Source organism: Andrographis paniculata, unplaced genomic scaffold (assembly GCF_009805555.1).
Source record: "Andrographis paniculata isolate CXL003 unplaced genomic scaffold, ASM980555v1 Contig71END, whole genome shotgun sequence".
Taxonomy (NCBI): domain Eukaryota; kingdom Viridiplantae; phylum Streptophyta; class Magnoliopsida; order Lamiales; family Acanthaceae; genus Andrographis; species Andrographis paniculata.
In genome coordinates this window covers 5266247-5293748 of record NW_026137608.1, presented here as the reverse complement: position 1 = coordinate 5293748, position 27502 = coordinate 5266247, and the positions used below count along the sequence as shown (strand labels likewise).

At 33.0% G+C, this 27502-nt stretch overlaps 2 protein-coding genes across 2 annotated transcripts; both read left to right on the top strand.

The window, feature by feature from the left end:
* The first annotated feature begins 382 nt into the window (after positions 1-382).
* On the top strand, positions 383-4235 carry LOC127265006 (uncharacterized). Its single transcript, XM_051294644.1, has 8 exons — positions 383-663; positions 735-862; positions 1108-2047; positions 2199-2290; positions 2672-2746; positions 3111-3172; positions 3317-3386; positions 3481-4235. The coding sequence occupies exons 1-8, from the start codon at positions 537-539 to the stop codon at positions 4147-4149; spliced, it is 2163 nt and encodes a 720-aa protein (XP_051150601.1). The 5' UTR covers positions 383-536; the 3' UTR covers positions 4150-4235.
* Positions 4236-23206: 18971 nt separating this feature from the next.
* Positions 23207-25772, top strand: LOC127264907 (transmembrane 9 superfamily member 11-like). The gene is made up of 2 exons (XM_051294499.1): positions 23207-23376; positions 23543-25772. The coding sequence occupies exon 2, from the start codon at positions 23642-23644 to the stop codon at positions 25619-25621; it is 1980 nt and encodes a 659-aa protein (XP_051150456.1). The 5' UTR covers positions 23207-23376; positions 23543-23641; the 3' UTR covers positions 25622-25772.
* Positions 25773-27502: the final 1730 nt, after the last annotated feature.

The window sequence follows — 27502 nt, the reverse complement described above, 5'->3', positions numbered from 1 at the left end:
ATCAAAGCCATCGCGCACCAATTCCTCCACCTTTCTTCCATTCTCCTTATTTTACTCATTCTTCTCTTTTTTGCTTCTTTTCTTCCATTTTAAAGTGAGGCATATTTTTCAAAACTGATGAACCGCCGTTCGAACCGGCGTTCGGGATTCGGAGAAAATAGAAACCAAAACCGAACCGTGTAAATCGGTTCCGATTGATTTGCGGTTCCTTGGAACCGCCGGTTTGAAACAGGCGAGCCGGTGGTTCGAACCGCTGGTTGGTTTCTTAATTGATCGGAAAAGAACCGACCGAATTATTCCGGGTAGGTTCGGGTTCCGCATCCATTGCTTGCTTGTACTTATAGGACACCATACCCTTGCGCCTCGAATTTTCAGAAGGTACAACACCATACTTCCCCAAGAACTCTGGGAATCGCCACAAATCGTTCATTCCATCCGAGTTTCGTGTCAAGGAGCCGAAGCCCGATTGAAATCAACGTTCGCCGCCGTCCATCGCATCCCGCAACCGTGTCAGAAAGCACATCGAGTAGCTATCCATGGGAGGGAGAAGTAAGAAAAGCTCGAATAAATCGAATAGGAGGGGTGGTTCACGTGGTCGAGGCCTCTTTGTGGAAGGCGGATTGTTGTCCGATTGGGCAGGCTATGGTTCTTCCCCTTCCCGAGGTCTGGATTACTTGGGGGTAATGATTTTACGGCGATGCCTTGTATTTGTTTGTAATGGTTTTCTTGTTTAGGGAATGGAAACTTGAGATCCGCGAGTGGGAATGGGGAAAATCAGGGCTCGAAATCCGACTCAGGATTTGTGTCCAAAAGGAACGCCAATAAAAACAGAGGAAATGCTATCGGTTATCACTATCCGCAGGTATTCAATTGCTCCATTGATTTTGAGTGTTAATCTTGTTCCTACAGTTTCCTCCTACTGATTTTCTTAATTTTTAATTTTGGTTTAAATGGATTATGTTTAGCAGATGAGAATCTGGTTTCTTGTTGATTGTGTTGTTTCTTCTCACGCCAAGTAATAGTTCTTTTGGTGGAATAGGTTAATCATATTCTTGTTTGAACTTGAAGTGATCATTTGATGTATTTCTTGTAATTGCTGATTTTTAGGAAGATGATGCAACTGTAAATGAAACTGAAAATCAAGGGACTAATTTCGATAAGTCAAGTCCTATAGTATTGATAAATTCGGGCAAGACGCCAATTGTCGCTTACATGGATGAGGGGCCGACTAAGGAGTTTCAAAATGTCAAGTATCTGTATGATTCGACTAGTTTTACATTGGATGAAAGCTCGCATAGAGGATTGGGGTTCTACGATGATGGGGAAACACCTCTCGAAGGTGTCGGAACCTCTTCCAAAATGGAGGAGAAAGAGAGCGATCCTCTGACCGTATCTTCCTCCGAGGAGGGTCGTATGCCGGAGATGAAATCTGGTTCAAATGCTGAAACGTCTCAGAATGTGGCAGCTCTTGAGGAAAACCTTGGTTATCTGGTTATCGGAGGGCAAAAAATATACGTACACGATACCAGCAGTGAGGAGGATGATGAAGGAGAGGATGGAGATACAGATGAAGACAGCTCGGGCTCAGATGAGGAGGATGATTCCTCTGCAACATCAGAAGAAGATGATTCGTCGTGTAGTGGTTCGGACATTGATGAGGAGGTCGCTGCCGATTACTTTAATGGAATTGGGGGTGTCAGAAAAATTGTCAATATTGATGAGCTTGTTGGACGTGTTCCTGATGTGTCTGACGATGACAGTGATTCTTCTGAAGACAGCGACGATGAAGCATTGCCAAAGATGGATTCGGATGCCTGTATGGCATCTTCAAGTGGGTACGGCTTGAAAAAGATTGGATTAGAAAGACAGTCTTGTAGAAAGGATAAAAAGCTAACACCTGTCCGGTATTCTCAGTCGTATGATCTGGATGACCTTATGTTTGTGAAAGATCCGAGAACTGTGTCGGGAAAGAAAAAGCATGTTACAAAAGTTATGCAGTCTTATCCCTCAGAAATTCGCAGAGACAAAAAAGGCAGGGCTTTGCCAGGTATCGGTTTCTGTGACGCCTAATTTATTGGTATTGTTTGTTGTTTTCTCGGTGTTTATTTAGTGCAGCCCTTTCCGTACAATCTATGATGGTAATTATTTTTTACTTTTTGCCTGATCAAATGCATCGTGTGTATACCTTCCAATTTTAGGGGAAAAAAAGAAGCACCGTAAGGAAATGATTGCGATTAAGCGTAGAGAGAGAATGATTCAACGTGGCGTAGATCTTCAAAAGATAAATTTGGTAAGTATGAAGAAACTAAATCATTTTGAGCTTTATGTTGCATTGATTTCCAATTTGAAACCTGAATTTGAATGATAACTCTTAGCTTTACTCTTTTTATGTATGAATTTCCCTTTAAAATCCCCTGATCCTCTTCCTAGTCTTTTATCAGCAAATTCGGCTTTCTACTGGATTGTACCTAATGACATGTGTATCTTTTCACGTTTCTACATACACGCACCACTTCACAGGATTTGTTTCATATTTGAACTAACTATGGACAAAATCTGTTAGTGTTAAATGAAGTGACCTCAGTTTTTTCTTTTACAATCTTGTTGGAAATGTAATGGATCACTTGTGCTCTTTGAAATCTCGTTTGACGAATAAATTTACTTTATGTAGCAATTGGAGAGGATTGTTCTTGAAGGCATAGACATGGAATCATTTCCACCAATGCACCAACGGGATTGTTCCCAGGTACGTATTGTTCCTGTGTGGAGCCAGGACCAACAAACATTTCATTTTGCCTGGAATTGTCGTTTAGTATAGAATTAATGCATACTTGCATATCCTTGTGCGATAACTTAGAATTCTGTGGAACTTCTCATTGTTGCTCCGGTGGGCATAAATGTATGTTAATAGCAGTATCTTAAATGTGTCGTTCTTAGATTTAATGTTTGTTTACTTCATAACATTATTGAATTTTTCGAATTTTGAGGCACACACATTGTATGGTCAAAGAGAATTGGAGTAATCTGATTTAATGGGATTTATTGATTCGAGCATGGTGTTTATTTTCAAGCTTGCTGCTTTTACTTAAATCTCGCTTTTCGTTTATCAGGTACGCAGATTAGCCAGCATTTATCGCTTGCAAAGTGGATGCCAAGGATCCGGGAAGAAAAGGTAAGCCTTGTTCCTTTCGTATCCGTCATTCCAATTGCGTGATGCATTTTGAGTTAAAAGTCCATTCTTCCATGTATCCGTATCGTTTTTCACATTTGGAATTGCTTTCTGAAGTAGAACCATGATTCTGTTTACTCCCCGCAGATTTGTGACGGTGATGCGAACACGCCACACGTGCATGCCGTCCTCAAGTGATAAGATTCGTCTCGAGAAGGTATTATTAGTATCAAATGCGGTCTTTCCCATAAACTTTCAAGTTTGTTTCAATATACACTTTGCGCAAAACATATCCCCTGCTTTTTATTCAGTTAATAGGAGCAGGCGAGGATGATGATTTCTCGGTTGTTGATGGCAAGCCGGTCAGAACAGATAAGAAGAAGGCTAATGGTGCAGAATCTTCCGGGAAAAAATCAAGCAAGAACTCAGTGAAGGAAGCTAAAAAGAAAACAAAGAACAGAGTTGGATCCTACGCGGCTCAGCCCTTAACCTTCATCTCGAGAGGCAATATGGACGCTGAGATAACCAAGTCCAAATCATTCGACGCTAAAACTGAACCAGTATCTGACCAGGTAGAATACGGAAAATTCGAGATGCACACTACTGGTTTCGGCTCAAAAATGATGGCCAGGATGGGATATGTCGAAGGTGAGGGCTTAGGTAAAGACGGTCAGGGCATGGCGGAGCCCATCCGAGTGTCCATAAGGCCTAAATCCCTAGGGTTGGGCGCAGAGCTTCCGGAAGCTTCCAGCACACCGCCAGCCGTTCAACCCCGGAACAAGTCAGTCGCATCGAGTTCCAAATCCTCCTCCGGGGCAAAAGGCAAATCAGCGAAAAATGAAAGCCCTAGATTTGTTTCGGTTGAAAAGCACAGCAAAGAATTCTCAAGGCACGGTGAAACCGTTAGTCGCAGTCCAGCGCCCGAAATCCGTGGAACTCGGCGTCAAAACCTGAATTCTTTAAAGCCTCATATTATGTAGTAATAATTCCGAGCAGTTACTCTACAATGTCTCACATCACTTGTTCTCTGTTAATCAGTCAAGTCGAGCTAAATACTTGATAATTAGTGCACTTGATCCGAACTCAGTATCTTAACTGCTGATAACTAGTAAAATATATACTTGTTTGTCCCGGCAGCTTAAGACATGGCCGTGTTCAATTACAATTCCAAGAACAATGGGATCGTGGAATTAGACTCAATTCAACGCATCCTCGGCCATCATTTGTCATAGCTGTCTTAAGATGAATCAAAAATATTTCTGTAAATTTCATCTGCAGTCGATCGACTTATTGTAGTAGAACGAGAGAAGTGAGACACTGAAGAGTAAAATGCTAAGAATTATTCCTACGAAAGAGGCTTGTGCCTAGTGGCATCCAATATTCATCATCGTTTTCGACTAGAACAACTTGGTGTGCTTTCAAATGAAGCAAATTTAGGACTAACATTTTTCGCCGAATTACCTTTTGCCCTGGTGAACTTGGAAATATATTCATATCAAATATTGGCGGGTATTTTTGAACCGAAACTAGTAGTGTGCATCTCAAGTGTACCGTATTCTACCTTGATTTTCCCCCCCCGATGATTATGCGACAACCGTTAGTGTTGGTGCTAACTCGGATAACTTTCTTCGTATCCACCATCGACAGTTGAGAAATCATTGTCTTTGACATCGGCCCCGATCAATTGAAAGAAAAGTAGATTATATTGTCCCGTAGGGGATGGTTTGATGGTGTGGATGAGTGAATTTGTGACCGTAAGATCATAACTTTAAACTCCAACGCCTCCAGATCCATCTGCTACACATGATTCCATGAGTTGGACCTCACCTAACTCACAAAGAATATTCAAATAGTAGTTTTTTATTTTTACTTTTTTTTTTTTTCAAAAGTTTCCAAAAGTATTGAAAATGATATAACTTAATTCCCATGTTCATGCAATCATACATTTTCGCTCCTGATGGTCCAAATATAAATTGATTCAAATTTCGGAATCAATGGCTTAGTAGATAACTATAATTTGTAACAATGATAACTATTTCAAGTTTAAATAATCTAATATAGAAAATTGCAACACACTTGGCCTAAAAAAGAACAACACATTAATAAGTTTTTTAATCGATTCGTAGACCTTAGAGTAGAACAAAATCAATTGCAATAACTCTTTCTTGCATCCATATACAGATACATTTCATTCAAGATACAAATAAAATTTCATCCCTTTCGACCCCAAATACAGTACCAACAATCGTCTCTATATACAACACTAATCAATTATCAATTTCTCCCCGTACAAATCTATCGTCTCATATATGTATTTTACCAGTATCAAAAAGCAAGATTAGTAAAGCAATACAAATTTGAAGTCGCTTCAAATTAAAATCAATTTGTAGGCCTCCATCGTATATCTTCTTGATAAGTCGCTTGGAAGCTTTAGCAATAAAAAGACATATGCCACACAAACCCAAACTGTTACGGCAAGAACAGTGATCCACAAATTAGTAAACCATAGAAATGTAAAGAAAAATCAATAGATAAATATAGTAAAGGGGAAGAAGAAGAAAAAAAAAAGGAAAAAAAAAAGAAAGGAAGAAATTAGGGAAAAGAAAGAAATTTGAAGAAACGTGTGTAGGAATGAGGAGGGTAAATCTTTTTATAGACCAATAATTACATTCACACTATCCTATAATATGCTAAAATATACAACTATAAAAGCTATATGCACAAAAACGGTCCATCTCTAATTAATTTAACGGCTAAATTTGTCGATTTATAACTAATATTAATTAATTATGGTATTAATTTCATGATTTATGTACTTGATTTAAGCATTGTAAATATAAAAAATATATAATTATATAAATTATTTTTTATTTGGCTGGATAAATTATTTCATACGAAAATAATTAATTTTTCTTTTAATATCACTAGTTCGAAGTATAAAATCGTCCAAAATAAATAAATAAATGTGTGCAACAATATGTATCAATTTAAAAAAGATCAAACCTATATATTTTAAAATGTTAGGAATGAAAATTACATTAATTTTGCTTTAAATCATGGGAAGTTTTCGTGTCTGAAAGTAAATTTTTATAATTTTGTTTTTATCACATCATATATTTATTTTATAAACATCATCTTCGAAGGCATAATAAAACATTTATATAATAGACTGTCATCATTTCATCATGCCTATTTTCGACAAACAAATATATTATTCTTTAGTTATAATTATTTTCGAGATATATATACTACTTTTTTAATTTTTCAATATTATAAACTTTTCAATTCTTATATCCTCATAAAAAAATTGAAAAAATGTTTGACATTATTTTTTAATATATTTTTTTATATCCTTTTTTCAAATTTTCATAAATAGTGAATACAATTTTGAACTACAAAAATCTATTTAGATTGTTTTATAAACTTAAAATTTAGTCATTCTTAATTAAATAAATCAACAGAAAATTAATATATATTTATATTATGGAAAATATTAAATTTATTGATTATAATACTATAAAATTGACCTATAATTTAGTAAATATAATCTACTTTATTTATCCACCTAAAATATATGACATTAATTATGAAACTAATTTATACATATAATTTTTATTTCCAAAAAAATTAAGCCAATAAATCGAATAATTTTATTCTTCTGAAATATTATTTAGAAATATTATTGATAAATTGTAAGATATGAATAATATTACCTTCGTCCAGTTTTAAGGTTCCATTTACTTTTTGCGTGTTGATATTTGAATATTAATTATTATATCAAAATATAGTACAAATTAAGAAAAAATTACAAAAATACTTTCATTAGTGTCATAATACTAATAGAAAAATATTTGTACAAAAAATGATTCAAATGTATGGATATTTTTAATGTTAAGTACAATGACACAAATGTAAATATGACCGTTAGAGACGGATAAAGTATCATTATCATGTAATAAATATATCATTATCATGTATAACAATCCACCTTATTTACTCGTGTAGACTACTATGACCTGACGACAAAATTTTTTTGAGCTCCAATGATGCATACATATCTACACTTATAGACTATGGTGACTGAACAACGGCAACTTTTTAAGCCGTCGGCGACCATGAATACAGATTTACGCTCGAAAGCTAATTATCAAAATAAAAAATTGTTCCAAATATCATTTTTGCGTAGAACAATTAGTATATTCAATATTTACACGCAGAATATAATTGCTGACTGGTACACCAACAAAACTATTATATTTTCAAAAATATATATTACAATGATCATTTTTCGCACAAGATAATTAGCATATCCATCTAAACTAGAAACATATACTTCCGAGAAGAATAACAATAAATTAATCATGTTTTCGAAATTAAAGTGTCCCAAATATTTTTTAACCACGATGTAATCGAAAACAACCATCTATGTTTCATAGGCATTAACCACATCATGCATCTAGACCTTAGAAATAGTAATCCAAGAAGTATATCTATCAACGAGCCTTTAATCTCTCTCTATCTCGACCTCGCATGATACTTTCTTTGGTTGTTTAGGATCAGTTCCACACCCATCGCCATTAATTATCTATGTAAAAGGCCTTTAAAACAGGTTTGTCTTATAAAATACTACAAAGAAGTACCATTGGAGCGAAAAAGTTTCTCGTGGTTGATATCAACAACCCCCTCGGCACACATGGGAATTGAATGTAATTGCTTTTTGTGGCCTTCCGCTTAGTCGACGCCTCAACATCTATCTTTGATTCCGCCGTTGATGCTCTATTGCGCGGATTAGATATAATGAGAGATACATAATATGAGGCTCGAAAGAATTCAGGTTTTGGCGCCGAGTCCCATGGATTTCGGGCGCCGGACTGCGACTAACAATTTCAACATGCCTTGAGAATCCTTTGGTGTGCTTTTCAACCGAAAAAAATCTAGGGCTTTCATTTTTCGCTGATTTGGCTTTTGCGCCGGAGGAGGATTTGGAACTGGATGCGACTGACTTGTACCGAGGTTGAGCGGCTGGCGGCGTGCTGGAAACTTCCGGAAGCTCTGCGCCCAACCCGAGGGATTCAGGCCTTATGGACACTTGGATGGGCTCGGCCATGCCCTGACCGTCTTTACCTAAGCCCTCACCTTCCACATATCCCATCTTGGCCATCATTTTTGAGCTGAAACCAGTAGTGTACATCTCGAATGCGCCGTATTCTGCCTTGTCAGATACTGCTTCGGTTTCAGAGTCGAATGATTTGGACTTGGTTATTTCATCGTCCATATTACCTCTCGAGACGAAGGTTAAGGGCTGAGCCGGGTAGGATCCAACTCTCTTCCTCGTTTTCTTTTTGGTTTCCTTACCGCGTAGGATCAAATTGAAAAAATCAAGCAAAAACTCGGGTAAGGAAGCCAAAAAGAAAACGAGGAAGAGAGTTGGATCCTATGCGGCTCAGCCCTTAACCTTCATCTCGAGAGGCAATATGGACACTGAGATAACCAAGTCCAAATCATTCGACGCTAAAACCGAACCAGTATCTGACAAGGTAGAATACGGTAAATTCGAGATGCACACTACTGGTTTCGGCTCAAAAATGATGGCCAGGATGGGATATGTCGAAGGTGAGGGCTTAGGTAAAGACGGTCAGGGCATGGCCGAGCCCATCCGAGTGTCCATAAGGCCTAAATCCCTCGGGTTGGGCGCAGAGCTTCCGGAAGCTTCCAGCACGCCGCCAGCCGTTCAACCCCGGAACAAGTCAGTCGCATCGAGTTCCAAATCCTCCTCCGGGGCAAAAGGCAAATCAGCGAAAAATGAAAGCCCTAGATTTGTTTCGGTTGAAAAGCACAGCAAAGAATTCTCAAGGCACGGTGAAACCGTTAGTCGCAGTGCAGCACCCGAAATCCGTGGGACTCGGCGTCAAAACCTGAATTCTTTAAAGCCTCATATTATGTAGTAATAATTCCGAGCAGTTACTCTACAATGTCTCACATCTCTTGTTCTCTGTTAATCAGTCAAGTCGAGCTAAATACTTGATAATTAGTGCACTTGATCCGAACTCAGTATCTTAACTGCTGATAACTAGTAAAATATATACTTGTTCGTCCCGGCAGCTTAAGACATGGCCGTGTTCAATTACAATACCAAGAACAATGGGATCGTGGAATTAAACTCAATTCAACGCATCCTCGGCCGTCATTTGTCACAGCTGTCTTAAGACGAATAAAAAATATTTGTGTAAATTTCATCTGCAGTCGATCGACTCATTGTAGTAGAACGAGAGAAGTGAGACACCGTAGAGTAAAATGCTAAGAATTATTACTACGAAAGAGGCTTGTGCCGAGGGGCATCCAATATTCATCATCGTCTTCGATGCGAACAACTTGGTGTGCTCTCAAATGAACCAAATTTAGGATTTACATGATTTTTTTTACATGTACTTTTTTTTTTTCGCTTAAAGTGAGGGTATTTTACACTCTTCTTTAAACCTCCAACCGATCGTGACTGAAATAAACATCCACACATGACACACCCTTCTTCATCAACACGCATCGACATACATATGAAATAGGTTGGGTAATTCCGGCAATAGACGTTGCAGAAGGTGTACCCATGTCTTACATAACCAACTTGTTAGAGAAATAATCTGGATTGAATGAAAATACAAAGAAATCGAATTTCGCAAGATATACACGATTTTGGATATACTTTAGATCGCGTTTCCCTTTTCTTATACGATGTTTCGACCCTACTAATGCCCGGGTTATACGAAATTTGTACGAGGATAAAACAAAGCAAAACTCGAATTTTATGCGAAGAATCAAGCAAGTAAACGTTGGGAGATTATTTGCAATTAATTTACATAATCCTTGAAAAAAAAAGAGACTAAAAGTATTCTGCTTATTTCACCTCGTGACTTTCTGTCACTAAGTTTTCTCTCTTTTATCTCTTCTCTCTCTGTGAAGATAAAAATATATGAAATCAAAAACCTATTTTTCATTTTTTATATTATACTAAAAATCAATTTTACATTCAAAACATCACATCAACACCTATTTATATCACATCATACAACTATTCAAATTCAAAATTTTTACTATTCAAATCCCAACTCAAAATCCAACCCACCAAACAAACACACCTTAAAATCACTTTTTTTTACTATTCGCATCAAATACACTTTTTCTTTCATAAAATATCAAATCGAATACTAATTTTTTACTTTTTTTTTTTTTTATTTTTTTTCAAACTCCAAAAGTCACCAAAAAGATTGAAAGTGATATAACTTAATTCCCATATTGATGCAAGTCATACATTTTCGCTACTGATGGTCCAAATATAAATCGATTCAAACATCAGAATGAATGGCCTAGTAGACAACTACAATTTATAACAATGATACTATTCCAAGTTTAACTGATCTAATATAGAAATTACAACCCACTTGGCCCCCAAACTAACAACACATTAGTAAGTTTTTTAATCGAATTCACAGACCTTAGAGTAGAACAAAATCAATTGCATTCACTCTTCTTGCATCCATATACAGATACATCATAAACAAGCTTCATAACAGCATATTACATTTGATTCAAGATACAAATAAAATCCATCCCTTTCAACCCAAAATACAGTGCCTTCATCCCTATATCCAACCCTAAACAATTGCCCTACAAATCTATTTTCTCAAATATGTATTTTACCAGTATCAAAAGCAAGATTAGTAAAGCAATACAAATTCGAAGTCACTTCAAATTAAAATCAATTTGTAGGCCTCCATCGTATATCTTCGTCATAAATCATTTGAAAGCTTTAGCAATAAAAATACATATGCCACACAGATCCACAAATTAGTAATCTAAAAGAGAAATAATAGAAATGTAAAGAAAAATCAATAGATAAATATAGTAAAGAGGAAGAAGAAGAAGAAAGGGGAAGAAAGTCGAGGAAAAAAATTAGGGAAAAGAAAAAGAAATTTGGAAAAACGTGCGTGTACATATGAGGAGTGTAAATCATTTTATAGGCCAATAATTACATTCACACTATCCTACAATATGCTAAAATGTAACAAACTATAAAAGCTACACGCACAACATCTGTCTAATTTATATTAATTTAATGGGTAAAATTGTCGATTTGTCACTAATATTAATTATTGTATAAATTTCATAATATATGTACTTGATTTAAGCATTGCAAATATGGAAAATATATAATTATATAAATCATTTTCTAATTGTTGGGAAAAATCATTTCATACGAAAATAATTAATTTTTCTTTCATCACTAGTTCAAAGTATAAAATCGCCCAAAAAAATAAAATAAAAGTGTGCAACAGTATGTATCAATTTAAAAAATCAAACGGATATATTTTAAAATATTATGAATGAAAATTACCACTACAAAAAAATAATATATTTGTAACGGAATTCCGTCCCTAAAGTTCACGTACCTAACGTAATTTCATTCCTAATTCCGTCTCTAATGTCATTAGTAACGGAAAAAGTAGATTTAGAGACAAAAAAATTTTGTTACAAAAATAATTTTTTCTTGTAGTGTACATTAATTGAACTTTGAATCATTGTAAGTTTTCGCGTCGAGAGTAAATTTTTATATTTTTGTTTTTGCCACATCATATATTTATTTTATAAACATCATCTTCGAAGGCAAGGTGTAATAAAACATTTATATAATAGACGGTCATCATTTCATTATGTGTATTTTCGACGAACAAATATATTATACTTTAGTCATAACTATTTTCGAAATATATAAATACTAATTTTTATTTTTCAATATTATAAACTTTCGTATCTATCATAAAAAATTGGAAAAATGATTGACATTATTTTTTAGATATTTTTTTATATTTTTTTTTCAAATTTTCATAAATATTGCATATCAAATTGAATTTACAAAAATCTATTTAGGTAGTTTTAGTAATTTAAAATTTAGTCAAACTTAATTATATAAATTAACAGAAAATTAATATATATTTATATTAAGGAAAATATTAAATTTATTGGTTATAATTCAATAATACTGACCTATAATTAAGTAAATATAATCTACTTTATTTATCCACCTAAAATATATGGCATTAATTATGAAATTAATTTAGACATTTAATTTTTATTTCCAAAAAAATTAAGCCAATAAATCAAATAATTTTATTATTTAGAAATATTATTTAGAAATAAAATTGATAAATTGTAATAGTTCTAATGAATAACATCATTATCATGTAATAAATATCATATTACAATATTACAAAAAAACATATTACATACAAAAAAATTTTGAGCTCCGATGTTGCATACAGATCTATACTTATAGACTATGGTAACGGAATAACTGCAACTTTTTAAGTCTCCGCCGACGATGAATACGAATTTATGCTCATAGAAAGCTAATTATCAAAAAATAAATATTTTCAAGCATTATCTTTGCATAGAACAATTAATATATCCAATATTTACATGTAGAATATAATTGTTGACTCGTACAACAAAAAAACTATTATATTTTCAAATAAATATATTACAACTATTTTTTCCGCATATGACCATTAGCATCCATCTGAAGTGCGAAACATATATTTCCGAGTATAATAATAATAAATTAATCATGTTTTCGAAATCAAAGTGTCCCAAATATTTTTTTAACCACAATCTAATCGAAAACAACCAGTGGTTGATGTCAACAACCCCCTCGACACACATGAGAATTGAATGTAATTGCTTTTTTTGGCCTTCGGCTTAATCTACGCCTAAACATTTATCTTTGATTCTGCCATTGATGCTCTATTTTGCGGATTAGATACAATGCTCAGAATTATTACCACATAATATGAGGCTTGAAAGAATTCAGATTTTGGCGCCGAGTCCCACGGATTTTGGGCTCTGGACTGCGACTAACGGTTTCACCCTGCCTTGAGAATCCTTTGGTGTGCTTTTCAACCGAAACAAATCTTGGGCTTTCATTTTTCGCTGATTTGCCTTTTTGCCCCGGAGGAGGATTTGGAACTGGATGCGACTAACTTGTACCGGGGTTGAACAGCTGGCGGCGTGCTGGAAGCTTCCGGAAGCTCTGCGCCCAACCGGAGGGATTTAGGCCTTTTGGACACTTGGATGGGCTCGGCCATGCCCTGACCGTCTTTACCCAAGCTCTCACCTTCGACATATCCCATCTTGGCCATCATTTCTGAGCTGAAACCAGTTGTGTACATCTCAGAATGCGCCGTATACTGCCTTGTCAGATACTGGCTCGGTTTCAGAGTCGAATGATTTGGACTTGGTTATTTCATCGTCCATATTACCTCTCGAGACGAAGGTTAAGGGCTGAGCCGCGTAGGATCCAACTCTCTTCCTCATTTTGTTTTTGGTTTCCTTACCCGTGTAGGATCAAATTGAAAAAATCAAGCAAGAACTCGGGTAAGGAAGCCAAAAAGAAAACAAGGAAGAGAGTTGGATCCTACGCGGCTCAGCCCTTAACCTTCATCTCGAGAGGCAATATGGACGCTGAGATAACCCAAGTCTAAATCATTCGACTCTAAAACCGAACCAGTATCTGACAAGGTAGAATACGGCGCATTTGAGATGCACACTACTGGTTTCAGCTCAAAAATGATGGCCAGGATGGGATATGTCGAAGGTGAGGGCTTAGGTAAAGACGGTCAGGGCATGGCCGAGCCAATCCGAGTGTCCATAAGGCCTAAATCCCTAGGGTTGGGCGCAGAGCTTCCGGAAGCTTCCAGCACGCCGCCAGCTGTTCAACCCCGGAACAAGTCAGTCGCATCGAGTTCCAAATCCTCCTCCGGGGCAAAGGCAAATCAGCGAAAAATGAAAGCCCTAGATTTGTTTCGGTTGAAAAGCACAGCAAAGACTTCTCAAGGCACGGTGAAACCGTTAGTTGCAGTCCAGCGCCCGAAATCCGTGGAAGTCGGCGTCAAAACCTGAATTCTTTAAAGCCTCATATTATGTAGTAATAATTCCGAGCAGTTACTCTACAATGTCTCACATCTCTTGTTCTCTGTTAATCAGTCAAGTCGAGCTAAATACTTGATAATTAGTACACTTGATCCGAACACAGTATCTTAACTGCTTATAACTAGTAAAATATATACTTGTTCGTCCCGGCAGCTTAAGACACGGCCGTGTTCAATTACAATACCAAGAACAATGGGATCGTGGAATTAGACTCAATTCAACGCATCCTCGGCCGTCATTTTTCATAGCTGTCCGAATCAAAAATATTTCTGTAAATTTCATCTGCAGTCGATCGACTCATTATAGTAGAACGAGAGAAGTGAGACACTGAAGAGTAAAATGCTAAGAATTATTCCTACGAAAGAGGCTTGTGCCTAGTGGCATCCAATATTCATCATCGTTTTTTACTAGAACAACTTGGTGTGCTTTCAAATGAAGCAAATTTAGGACTTACATTTTTCGCGGAATTACCTTTTGCCCTGGTGAACTTGGAAATATATTCATATCAAATATTGGCGGGTATTTTTGAACCGAAACTAGTAGTGTGCATCTCAAGTGTACCGTATTCTACCTTGATTTTTTCCCCCGATGATTATGCGACAACCGTTAGTGTTGGCGCTAACTCGGATAACTTTCTTCGTATCCACCATCGACAGTTGAGAAATCATTGTCTTTGACATCGGCCCCGATCAATTGAAAGAAAAGTAGATTATATTGTCCTGTAGGGGATGGTCTGGTGGTATGGAGAGTGAATTTGTGACAGTGAGATTATGAGTTCAAACCCCAACACTTATAGATTTACCTGCCACTCATGGTTCGCCTAGTGTGACTTGCCTTATCAAATGAGTTTCCAAAAGTATTGAAAATGATATAACTTAATTCCCATGTTAATGCAATCATACATTTTCGATGGTCTAAATATAAACTGATTCAAATGTAGGAATGAATGGCCTAGTAGATAACTATCGTTTATAACAATGATAACAATTTCAAGTTTAACTAATCTAATATAGAAAATTACAACACACTTGGCCCCCCAAAAAAACAACAGTTTTTTAATCGGTTGTCACATCTTAGAGTAAACAAAACCAATTGCAAATAACTTATTTTTCATCCATATATAAATACATTATCGTATTACATTTCATTAAAGATACGCATGAAATCCATCTCTTTCGACCCAAAATATAGTACCAACCATCGTCAGTACATACAACGCTAATCAATTTCTCCCCATACAAATCTATTGTCTTAAATATGAATTTTACCTATATAAATAAAACGAGATTAGTAAAGCAATACAAATTTGAAGTCTAAGTCCAAATTAGAATCAATTTGTAAGCCTCCATCATATGTCTTCTTGAAAGCTTTAGCAATAAAAAGACACATGCCACACCGAACCCAAAGATCCACGAATTAGTAATTAAGAGAGAAACCATAGGAATGTAAAAAAAATCAATAGATAAATATAGTAAAGGAGAAAGAAGATAAAAAACAAAGAAAAGAAGAAGGGGAAAGAAGGAAGAAAGTTCAGGAAAAAAAATTAGGAAAAAGAAAAAAATTAGGACTTTTTAGAGAGAAAGTATAAAAAGAAAAAAGTAGCGAAGAGAACTTAGATTGCAAATTAATCTCTGACGATTACAAATGAGGAGTTGAAATCATTTTATAGACCAATTATTACATCGACACTATAATTAGAGCCATTTGTTGAGCCTATTGGGTTGACCCGCCTCACCGCAGTTTTAAAGAGGGTTGGATTTTAAGTTTTTTAGGCCTATTAAAATGCAGGTCTAAACGAGTCTATTCACGCGGGTTGAAAGTGTTTTAGTCAGCATTGAAGCAAGTTAGTCCGTTAACCAAATAATTGTAATTATAATTATATTATATTTTTAATATTTTAAATGAATGTATCTATTTTGTCACTTTAATTTGTCCAAAATTAATTTTTTATTTTTTTATTTTTAGTAATTGTAATTACTACATAATTTTAAAAAAATTCTTACAACTTAAATATTATTACCAAAAAAATAAAATAAAAAATTATTATCATTGTTTAATACTAATATTCATACTTTTAATAAAAAAGTAAAATGATATATACATATAGGATTATGAAATATTATATTTTATTGTAGGTTTTAAAATATTTTCTTTTGTTTTATTCATCTTTTATTGTCATTTTATTTTTTTCTTATAAAATTAATTTATGCATTGGTTGCAAGTTCTTCGTAATTCTTTACATGACTCTATAAAAATATTCTATTTTTCTTTTCTTATTAAATCTTACATTTATTAAATCAAACTGAAAAGTACAATCAAATTCCAAAAAACTAATATACAATTTATTTTTATCCGTAACTAATACACAAATTTTATTTGGAGAATGAATGGATTTTTTGCATCTTTGATCTTGATTTTTTCTTTTTTTAGTTTATTTGAAACACAAATCTCAATTAGATCATAATTAATTAAATCTTCAAAACTTGGGTCTGTTTACATATAATTTTGTATCTTTTGACACTATTCATCTATTATAATTTTATTTTTTTTTCCAAAAATATAAGATATTGTTTCTCTCACAAAACATCCTATTAAATATTAACAAGCTCCAAAGTCTTAAATATACAGCTTTTCATTTTATTATTTTTTTCACCATGTGATTTATTTCTGTCTAGATATATGAATATTTCTTTTGATGGATTTGAAAAAAATTTAATTTGAATTTGATATTAAAATAATATATGATAAGATATTTTATAAAAAAAATATATTTTCTTAAAAAATACAGAATCTAAATAATAAAAACCTTGAATTTGGAGGCAAAAGAATCAAACCCCTACACTTTTATTTAACAAAAATATAAATAAAATTTTGAATTCAAAAAAAAAAAAAAAGGATTACCAATCAAACGAATTTAATAATGTAATTCAAGATCCTTCTTTCATGGTTGTTTATACAGATAAAAGCAATGCTGCCAATTTAAAATAATTTTAAGGAAAAAATTTAATTTGAATTTGATATTAAAAGAATTTTTTGGCAGTTTGTAATTTAATCCCAACACGTCTCTCCATAAATAAATGAGTTAATCCACCTTTTCATCCGGCCCATCGAATCGGCCTGAACCTTTTAATCCAAACCCAAACCTCAGGTACTCGTACCCAAGCCCAATTGCTAAAACCCAATTAGTTATTTAGTTAAGAGTTTCTTAGGCAAGTTAGAACCTTTCAATTTAGAATGCGATTTTGGGTGAGTTTGAATTTTTCAGAGGAACCGAAAGTAGTGACAGAACTAGCTTTCGAACATTGGGAGAGCGGAGCCGTCACATTGATTCCATTTTTATTTTTTTTTATGATTTCAGTATATTTTGAATTGTATAAGAACTATCGGTTCCAACTATCGATTTTTCGGTTGAAGCGGCAGTTCAATAATATTTAGTCGCAGTAAGATGCCCGAAATCCATGGGACTCGGCGCCAAAACCTGAATTCTTTCAAGCCTCATGTTATGTAGTAATAATTCCGAGCATTTACTCTACAATGTCTCACATCTTTCGTTCTCTGTTAACGAGTCAAGACGAGCTAAATACTTGATGATAATTAGTCTACTTGATCTAAACTCGGTATCGTAACTGCTGATAGTTAGTCAAATATATTTTTGTTCGCAAAATGTTCTATTATCATACCGGCTACTTAGGACACGGCCTTGTTAAAGTACAACACTGAGAACAATGGGATCATGGAATTAGATGATCAATCCAACGCATCCTCGGCCATCATTCGTCATAGCTGTCTTAAGACGAATAAAAAATATTTCTGTAAATTTCATCTACAGCCGATCGACTCATTATAGTAGAACGAGAGAAGTGAGACACTGTAGAGTAAAATGCTAAGAATTATTACTACGAAAGAGGCTTGTGCCAAGGGGCATCCAATATTCATCATCAAATCACCTTCGACGCGCGAACAACTTGGTGTGTTCTCAAATGAACCAAATTTAGGACTTACATTTTTCGCCGAATTACCTTTTGCCCTGGTGGACTTTGAACTATATTCATATCCAATCTTAGCGGCATGACCAGCTCTTAGAGGAGCAATACGAGCAAGTGGTCAGAGCTTGTAGCGTAATCCGGCCCATAACTTTATAATTAGACTATTATTATTATTATTATTATTATTATTATTAGATGTATTAAATTTTAAATTTTAATTATTTTTTTTTGTATTATTCAATTTAATTCTAATTCTAAAATTAAATTTTAACAACTTTTTTTCTCTCTCCATCTCCATTCTTTCTCATCTGCACTCCCTACCGGTTAAAATTTAATTTAAATTTATTTTTGTTTGTCTTTATTTGTACAAAAATTTTTGCAATGAAAAAAATATTTGGAATTCATAGTATTATTGTTAGTGTTGTTATTATTATTATTATTATTATTATTAGTATTATTATTATTATTATTATTATTATTATTATTATGATACTATTAGTTTTACAATAATCATAGTATGATTTATTTTTAACTGATAATACACTTTGTATTTATGTCTTTTTTTTATTGGATATATGATTAAAATAATTTTTATTTTTATAAAGTTTATTATTATATTTATCATTAATATTATTTTAAAAATAAATTTAATAATATATTTATAGGGCTATAATTTATTTTTGAACCGAAACTAGTAGTGTGTATCTCAAGTGTACCGTATTCTACCTTGAAGGTGAAAATCAAATGATCAAGTCTTGCCTGAATCAATCAATATTATAGGAGTCGACTTATTGAAACTGATCACTTGATTTTCACCTTCATTCACCTAAGCATCCTCAGCCATGATTTATTGTAGCTTAAAACGAATCAATGGCTTCATCAGACACATCATAAACATGTCCATAATCTGCAATCGATCGACTTATTATAGTAGAATGGAAACAATGAGATCTTGCAGAGTATATGATCTGAATTATTGATTTTTTCCTCGAAGATTTTTTAACAATCGAGTGTCAATTTCTTCGTATCTGCCATTGACAATTGAGAAATCATAGGTGTGTTTGGTTTCTATTTGAAATTAAAATCACTCGGACCATTACTTAAAAAATATAATATTTCTTCGAACAAAATGTCATATCAAAATATTTAGATCACAATCAATTAAATTTTTTATCTTTTTTACCATGTATTTTATTTTTTTCGGGCCTAATTCCGCAATATTTTAGCCTTTTCTTTTAACATAATTGCATATAAAATGGAACTTCTAATTCAGAAAATACAAAATTTCAAGATTTGATTTGGAATATCTTAGAAGCAAATTTTTAAAATCTTCACGCAATCCTTCAAACAAGATTTTTCATATCAACACGAAGAAGGTGGACAAATACCAAACCTTTTACTATTCTTCACATAATTTTTTTCTTTCACAACAAATCACATGAAATAACTAAAATTTTTTATTATTTTTTAATTTTTCTAAAACTCCAAAAACTAACAAAAGTTTGTAAGTGTATCTATGTATTGAATATAGCGTGTGTTCCTTTGGCGTAATTCCTAAAAGATCTATTGTTCCGCCACGGTTGCATGAAAATTAAGTGCCAAACTCCCCCTCACAAGATCTACACTCTATCCATCTAGTTTTCGAATAGGCTCTAACCGAATGTGACGAGAATACTCATCAGACATACCCGGTTGAATGGGTCGGGTGAGTCCCACGAGAGACGTTGAAAGAAGTGCACAATCAACTTTCACTCATTTGACACTATTTATTTTTTTAAAAAAATATCAAATCAAAAACATTTTTTTTTTTTACAAAATATCAAATCAAATATTTTTTTTTTTTCAAATTTACAAAATTTCAAAATTCTCCAAAAACATTGAAAATGACATAACTTAATTCCCATGTTGATGCAAATCATACATAATATAAATCATAATTGCAAGTTTAACTAATCAAATATAGAGAATTGCAATGCACTTGGCCCCAAAAGAACAACACATTAATAAGTTTTTTAATCGATTCGGAGACCTTAGAGTAGAACAAATACAATTGCAATCATTTTTCTTTCATATGCATCATAAACAAAGTATTACATTTCATTCAAAGTACAAATAAAATTTATCCAATTCAATCCATACAACACCCGCCATCGTCTCTATATACAACAATAATCAATTTCTCCCCGACAAATCTATTGTCTCAAACATGTATTTTACCAATATCAAAATTTCGATCACCAAAAATACAAAAACTTGAAGCCCCATTTAATTTAGACTCAATTTATAGACCTCCTTCGTATATCTCTTGATACATAGTTTGAAAGCTTATAACAATAGAAAAAAAAAAAAAAACAAAAAAAAAACCATTAATGCACGAATCAGTAATTAAGAGAAGAAAAAATCAATAAATAAATATAATAAATTGAAAAAAAGTAAAAAGAAAAAAAAAAAGTGGCAATAATTAATAAGATAAATGGAAGGTGGTCGAGGCCATAATTTAATTATAAATCTTTTTTAGTATAAATATATTATAATTAAAATCAATATATTATTAAATTTTTTATAAAAGAATAGAATAAAATTATAATATTATATATGTATTAAAAAAAAAGTTATGGCCGGATATTAAATAAATATATATAAGAATTAATAATGCTATATTTGTTTGTAATTTTGTCTCAAATTTTTGTTATTTATTTATATTTTAAAATATCAAATCAAATATTTATTTTTTATTTTTATATTATATTAATAATTAACTTTATATTCAAAATTTTATTATTAACAATTTCAAATCCAACTCTCAAATCTCCGGCAAACATACTTAAGACTTTATAGAGTCACATATAAACTTCAATTCCCCGAGTTAACTATGCACCCCTCGTCGACTCACTATATCGGCTATTAAGACAAATTTTCCGGCTTAGCTAAACATCCACAAATACTAAAAAGAGATTATATATTACAAATGAAACATTGATGATTACAAATGAGTAGTGTACATATTTTTATAGACCAATAATTATATTCACACTATCCTACAATATACTAGAATGTAAACTATAAAAGCTATATGCATAACAATATAAAAAGTTCTACAATATTAAATAATAATACAATTTATATTTATATAATATAAATAATATATAAAATGGCTATAGTTAAAAATAATTTATACAATACCTATTACTATTAATTTCAGTATATAAAAATATATCCATAATACATGTTTTAAAATGTGAACTGTCGGCACATAATTTGAATATACACATTTCAAATTATATGCCGTCAAGCTCAATTACTACTGAAAATATAGAATATATAAATAAAATTTACACAACAATAATTATTATTTATATATATAAAAGAGATCGGTGTGGGTCTACTTCACCGAATCTTTTTTATTATTTTTTTGATTTTTTTAATAAAATAAATATGTATTAAATGCTATTAAGTATATTATAATTAATATATTTTTAAATATAATAAAATAATTGATTTAATTTTATGATTAAACTAAATTATAATGTAATTTTTTGTCCATTTATACACATAATCTTCGCCTATTTCAATCACAGTATTCTCTCATCCTCTTAATTTTCCTCATTTTTTTGACAATATTTTCTCGGCGACTTTCCGATTAATATTTCTGTAGCGTTTCTTTTCCTTAGCTACCGAATATAGATTTTTTCCTCACATTTTAATCATCAGAATTATAAAATATTGGGGTGTCACATAATTTGAAGATGATGCGTCGCTTTAATGTATAATTTACTTATACTATTTTATTTTGTATTGTATATAAATAGTTTTATATATTTTTACGTCTATAGATATTTTTGTGTTATTTATCTTTAGGTAATTCATATATTAGTTTATATTTAATAATAAAATTAAAATTAAAATTAAAATTTGATTTATTTTCATTTATAATATTAATTATATTTAATAATGGTCGATTACCGATTATTTTGCCTCAGGTATTGATTGTTCCGACGGGTATGATTCTTAATATATATATATTTTCTTTCATAAAAATTAATATTTAACAAAACTATATTATTTTTTATATTATTAACACGATTCTTCATATTTCACATATGAAAATCTTAAACTAAAATACTAAACAAATGTACTTATGCAATAATAATATATATTCATTATAAAACAAGTTTCATATTGTAAAATAAATTACTTAGTTTGCAAGTTATCAAATTTGATCGAAATTACTCGGAGCGCACCCAAATGATAACGATTTCGAATTCCCATATTATAAAAATTAAATAAATAAATAAATTGATTATAGAACGTCATATTGTATCACCATATAGTATAGGAACAATAAATTATCTAAAAAATTGTGTCACAACTTTTATGCTATACAAATTTGAATAGCTCATATCACATGTAAGCATATTTATTGTATACAAACGATATAATGTATTTCTTTTGTATTTTTTGTATTATTATTATATTATTATTTTACTCCATCCGTCTCAATACAATAGTCTTGTTTACTATTTTTGTCAATTTCAAAACAATAGTCTTATTTTCATAAATAATACTACAAGGGCAAAAATGTCTTTTACCTATACTTTTTACTCACTGTCAATATAATATCAATATTCCTTAAATTTCGTATCCAATACAACCAAGAGTAACGTTTCGAAACGAAGGAAGTACGTAAAATAGCTATAAAACACAAAGTTTGTATGAAAATGAAATCTTTTTATTATTAATAATAATAAATGAAAATATAGAGCCCTAAAGGTTATCTTTGAAGTGCTTTTTTTTCCTTATTTTTTACTATTAATTTTGTTTAAATAAAATATTATTTTATATTTAACACTCTTTATTAAATAATTATTTTTATTCAAGGATATCGAATATTTGTGGGCAGTAAATGCTGTATGTGGCTGGCCATGACTAAAGATGAATGGAGTTGAAAATAGTAAAAAAATATATTAATAATATTATTAATACTACTAAATTATTTATCTAACTTTATTCTTCTAAATAATTCTTTTAATTTTTATTTTAATGAAATAAATAAATGAACCGAAGTATTATCATCTGCGGCTGGATCTGTGCACCGACGCTAGAAATGGCCAAATGGGTATAAATGGCGGATACGATACCTTGCCGGCCTGTGCTGCGGCTCTCTCCATCTCCGCCCCGTCTCCAATTTCCACGTCCAGGCGTTCAATGTGAGTGATTCCTCTTTTGGAGAGGAATTGAATTGAGGTGAGTTTTCTGTTGCATTTTCATCCTAATTTTGATTCAATTTTATAGCGATTTTGTCCCGTCGTGCTGTTCTACGTTGTGGATTTTTCTCGAAATGTTTTTCACGCAGTTTGATCTGAATCAGGAGTGTGTTGATTGATGAGATTCCGTGTGTTTCCGTTCTCAGATCTTGATAGGAAGTGAAATCCCTTTAGAGAGGACTGATTTTTGTCGGTGGATTCCCGATCGGCGCCGCCGTCCAGATCTAGGAGGGAAACGGTGAAAAATGGAGTCGTTTCACGGGATCAAGGTCTGGATCTTACTTGTTTTCTTCATTGCGTTTTCCCAATTTGGCGAGGGGTTTTATCTTCCTGGCACTTACCCTCATAAGTATGAAGTCGGTGATTTCTTGAATATGAAGGTCAATTCCTTGACCTCAATTGATACTGAAATTCCGTATAGCTATTATAGTTTGCCATTTTGTCGTCCGAGCGAGGGAATTAAGGATAGTGCTGAAAATTTGGGGGAATTTCTGATGGGTGATAGGATAGAGAATTCGCCTTATAGGTTTAAGATGTTCACAAATGAGAGTGATATTTATCTGTGCCAAACTAAACCGTTGTCTGCCGACGAGTTCAAGCTTTTGAAAGAGAGAATTGATGAGATGTACCAAGTTAATGTGATTTTGGATAACTTGCCGGCCATTCGGTATGCGAAGAAGGAAGGGTTTTTGTTGAGGTGGACTGGTTTCCCTGTTGGTGTGAAAGTTCAGGATGCTTATTATGTGTTCAATCATCTGAAGTTTACAGTTCTTGTCCGTAAGTATGAGGAAAACAATGTGGCTCGTGTTATGGGCACGGGGGATGCTGCCGAGGTGATCCCTACAACTGGAATTGAGGGATCTGATAAACCTGGATACATGGTTGTCGGGTTTGAAGTGGTGCCCTGTAGTTTCCAGCACAATGCCGATTCGCTTAAGAAACTAAAGATGTACGATCATTATCCAAACCATATCAACTGCGATCCAGGAACAGTGGCTATGGTGATTAAGGAGAACGAGCCGGTGGCTTTTACATACGAGGTGTTGTTTGTGGAGACCGACATCAAATGGCCGTCGAGGTGGGATGCATATTTGAAGATGGAGGGAGCGAAAGTGCACTGGTTCTCGATTCTTAACTCTCTAATGGTGATCACTTTCTTGGCCGGTATTGTGCTGGTGATCCTTTTAAGGACTGTCAGGCGCGATCTTGCTCGGTATGAGGAGCTCGACAAGGAAGCACAAGCGCAGATGAACGAGGAGTTGTCGGGATGGAAACTTGTTGTGGGTGATGTTTTCCGGGCGCCCACCAATCCGTCGCTTCTCTGTGTCATGGTTGGAGATGGAGTTCAGATACTCGGAATGGCAGTCGTGACGATTATGTTTGCTGCGCTCGGATTCATGTCCCCTGCTTCTCGCGGCACGCTGATAACGGGCATGCTGTTTTTCTATATGGTTCTTGGACTTGCAGCTGGATATGTTGCAGTTCGAATGTGGAGGACAATGTTCTGCGGAGATCATAAGGGATGGATGTCCATCTCATGGAAAGTAGCTTGTTTCTTCCCCGGGATTTCCTTCCTTATCCTTACGACTCTCAACTTCTTGTTATGGGGCAGCCAGAGCACCGGAGCTATCCCCTTTTCGATATTCGTTGTACTCATTTTGCTCTGGTTCTGTATCTCGGTTCCCCTTACTCTTATCGGTGGCTATTTTGGCGTCAAGGCAACTCACATTGAATATCCCGTTAGAACCAACCAAATACCCCGTGAAATCCCACCTCAGAAATACCCGTCTTGGCTTTTGGTTCTTGGAGCAGGTACCCTCCCCTTCGGGACGCTCTTTATCGAGCTGTTCTTCATAATGTCCAGCATCTGGATGGGCCGAGTGTACTATGTGTTTGGATTTCTCTTCATCGTACTTATCCTTCTGGTAGTTGTTTGTGCTGAAGTATCCCTCGTCTTAACTTACATGCATCTCTGTGTGGAGGACTGGAGATGGTGGTGGAAATCGTTCTTTGCATCTGGTTCTGTTGCTATATACATCTTCCTTTACTCCATCAATTATCTGATCTTCGACTTGAAGAGTCTGAGCGGCCCTGTCTCGGCAACCCTTTACCTCGGCTATTCTCTCTTCATGGTTCTTGCGATTATGCTTGCTACTGGCACTGTGGGGCTCCTTTCTTCGTTCTGGTTCGTATATTATCTGTTTTCTTCGGTGAAGCTTGATTAAGATCCTTGCCTTTGGATTTAATAGAAATTTATTACTGCAATAAGACTTTAGTGATTATGCCAAATTTTGTTGAACAATTTACTGCATGTTTTCTTTGAAATTTGTTCTTATCGGTTATTAGTGAATTTTAATGGAAGAGCAGTGGCTGTTATATTCTTTTGTTGGTGAAAATCTTTGAATGCTGGGGAACAAGAAATTTGTCGATGATAATTGGCTTTTGTTGTTGTCATGGGATCTTTGTGCGGTATTCCATTCTAGATGTTTAGTTACTGGTTTGAATTATTTCGTGAGTTTCTTGAGGATGTATTGCATTATATGCTGTTCATGAGTTTTATTTAAATTCTAGTTTGGGATGAACTTACTACTACAATTACTATTATCAAAATTGTTTGGAAGAATGTTAAATAACATGGCAAGATAACATAAAAAAAAGCTATGTGGTTTACGAAATTTACTGAAAATCCCCTTGGTCCTAAAATTCTGATTTACCTACTTGTTTATTTAATGTTGCAAAAAAACCACCTCTTAATGAATGTATTGCTCGCATTTTTGTAACTTCCTCTATCTTTTGCCTAGATAAAATGAAATTTTATGACCAGAGAGGTGTTTTTAGCGAATTTTGCAAACCACAAGGGGTTTTTAGCTATTTTGCCAAATAACTTTCAAGAATTGAATTGATCTAAGGGTGGATTTGCTGAATGTGTGCATATGTCTTTTGTGTTTAGCCAAATGAATAAACAATCGCGAATTCTAATCCTTAGTTATATATATGTGTATATGTATCATAATCTCGTAAGAATTTAGATCGTGTTTAGATATGTTTTGAAAGAGTTTCGGCGATTTTTTAGAATAGTAGAACCTCGAATAAGGAAGTAGGTATTTTGATGTGAAGAATTAGGTGTATAGAATTATAGTATGCATTTTTTATGTAATGCTATTTTACAAAAAGTAAAATGAAAGAACGAAGAATTAAATGAGATTGTTTATAAGTCTGCATTGAGTTTGGTTATATTGATTTTTTATTTAAGTAATATATGATCATGAGATTTTTAAAGAGAAAATGTGTAAATATTTTGAAAAAATTGAAGTTTAGATAATTAAAAAAAAAAATATATATATATATATATATATATATAAACTCAAAAGAATAAACTCAAAATATATATATATATAACCTTTTTTTCACAGTAGAAAATCCAAGATCCATGGTTATCTTAAATATATAATTAGTATAGTAATATATGAGATAATTATATCCTAGCAATAGGTGAAATAATCTTGTAAAATATAATTAAAATTTATAGTTATATATATATTATCTAAATACATCTATTATATATCACACACACCTAATTTTACAGTGAATTTCATGAACATGAATCACCAATTAGAGCACAACTATCTCACATTCAACATAAATATTTATTTTTTAAAAATTATTCAAATTACTTAAACAAACCATTTATATTTTTGTATAAATAATAATACTTCCTCCGTCCAACTCTAAAGTTCTCATATACATTCTGTGTTATTTTACTTTATCATTAAAAATATCCTTATATTTATATAATTTTTTACACAAATGTCATTATAATAGTATTATAAGATACTAATAGAAGTATTTTTGTCATTTTTTCTTAATTTATACTATAATTTTATATAATAATTAATATTTAAAAATCAACACGCAAATAATAAATAGGCCCTTAGAACCGGACGAACATAGTATTTAAAAATGTTGTATTATAATTTGCATATAAAAAATTTATCCAATGTTTATTGCATGAGTTTTTGGTCAAAATAACATGTCTGTTCATTCAGCGTTTGTAGATGAATTAATTTTTTTTTTTTTTTGTAAGAAACTGTGTTGGTAATATAAAA

Excerpts from the sequence above, each read along its gene's own strand:
- LOC127265006 (XM_051294644.1), top strand. The coding sequence starts at position 537 with ATGGGAGGGAGAAGTAAGAAAAGCTCGAATAAATCGAATAGGAGGGGT. Across the intron at positions 664-734 it reads TGGTTCTTCCCCTTCCCGAG|GGAATGGAAACTTGAGATCC; the intron begins GTCTGGATTACT and ends TTTCTTGTTTAG. Across the intron at positions 863-1,107 it reads TCGGTTATCACTATCCGCAG|GAAGATGATGCAACTGTAAA; the intron begins GTATTCAATTGC and ends GCTGATTTTTAG.
- LOC127264907 (XM_051294499.1), top strand. The coding sequence starts at position 23,642 with ATGGAGTCGTTTCACGGGATCAAGGTCTGGATCTTACTTGTTTTCTTC.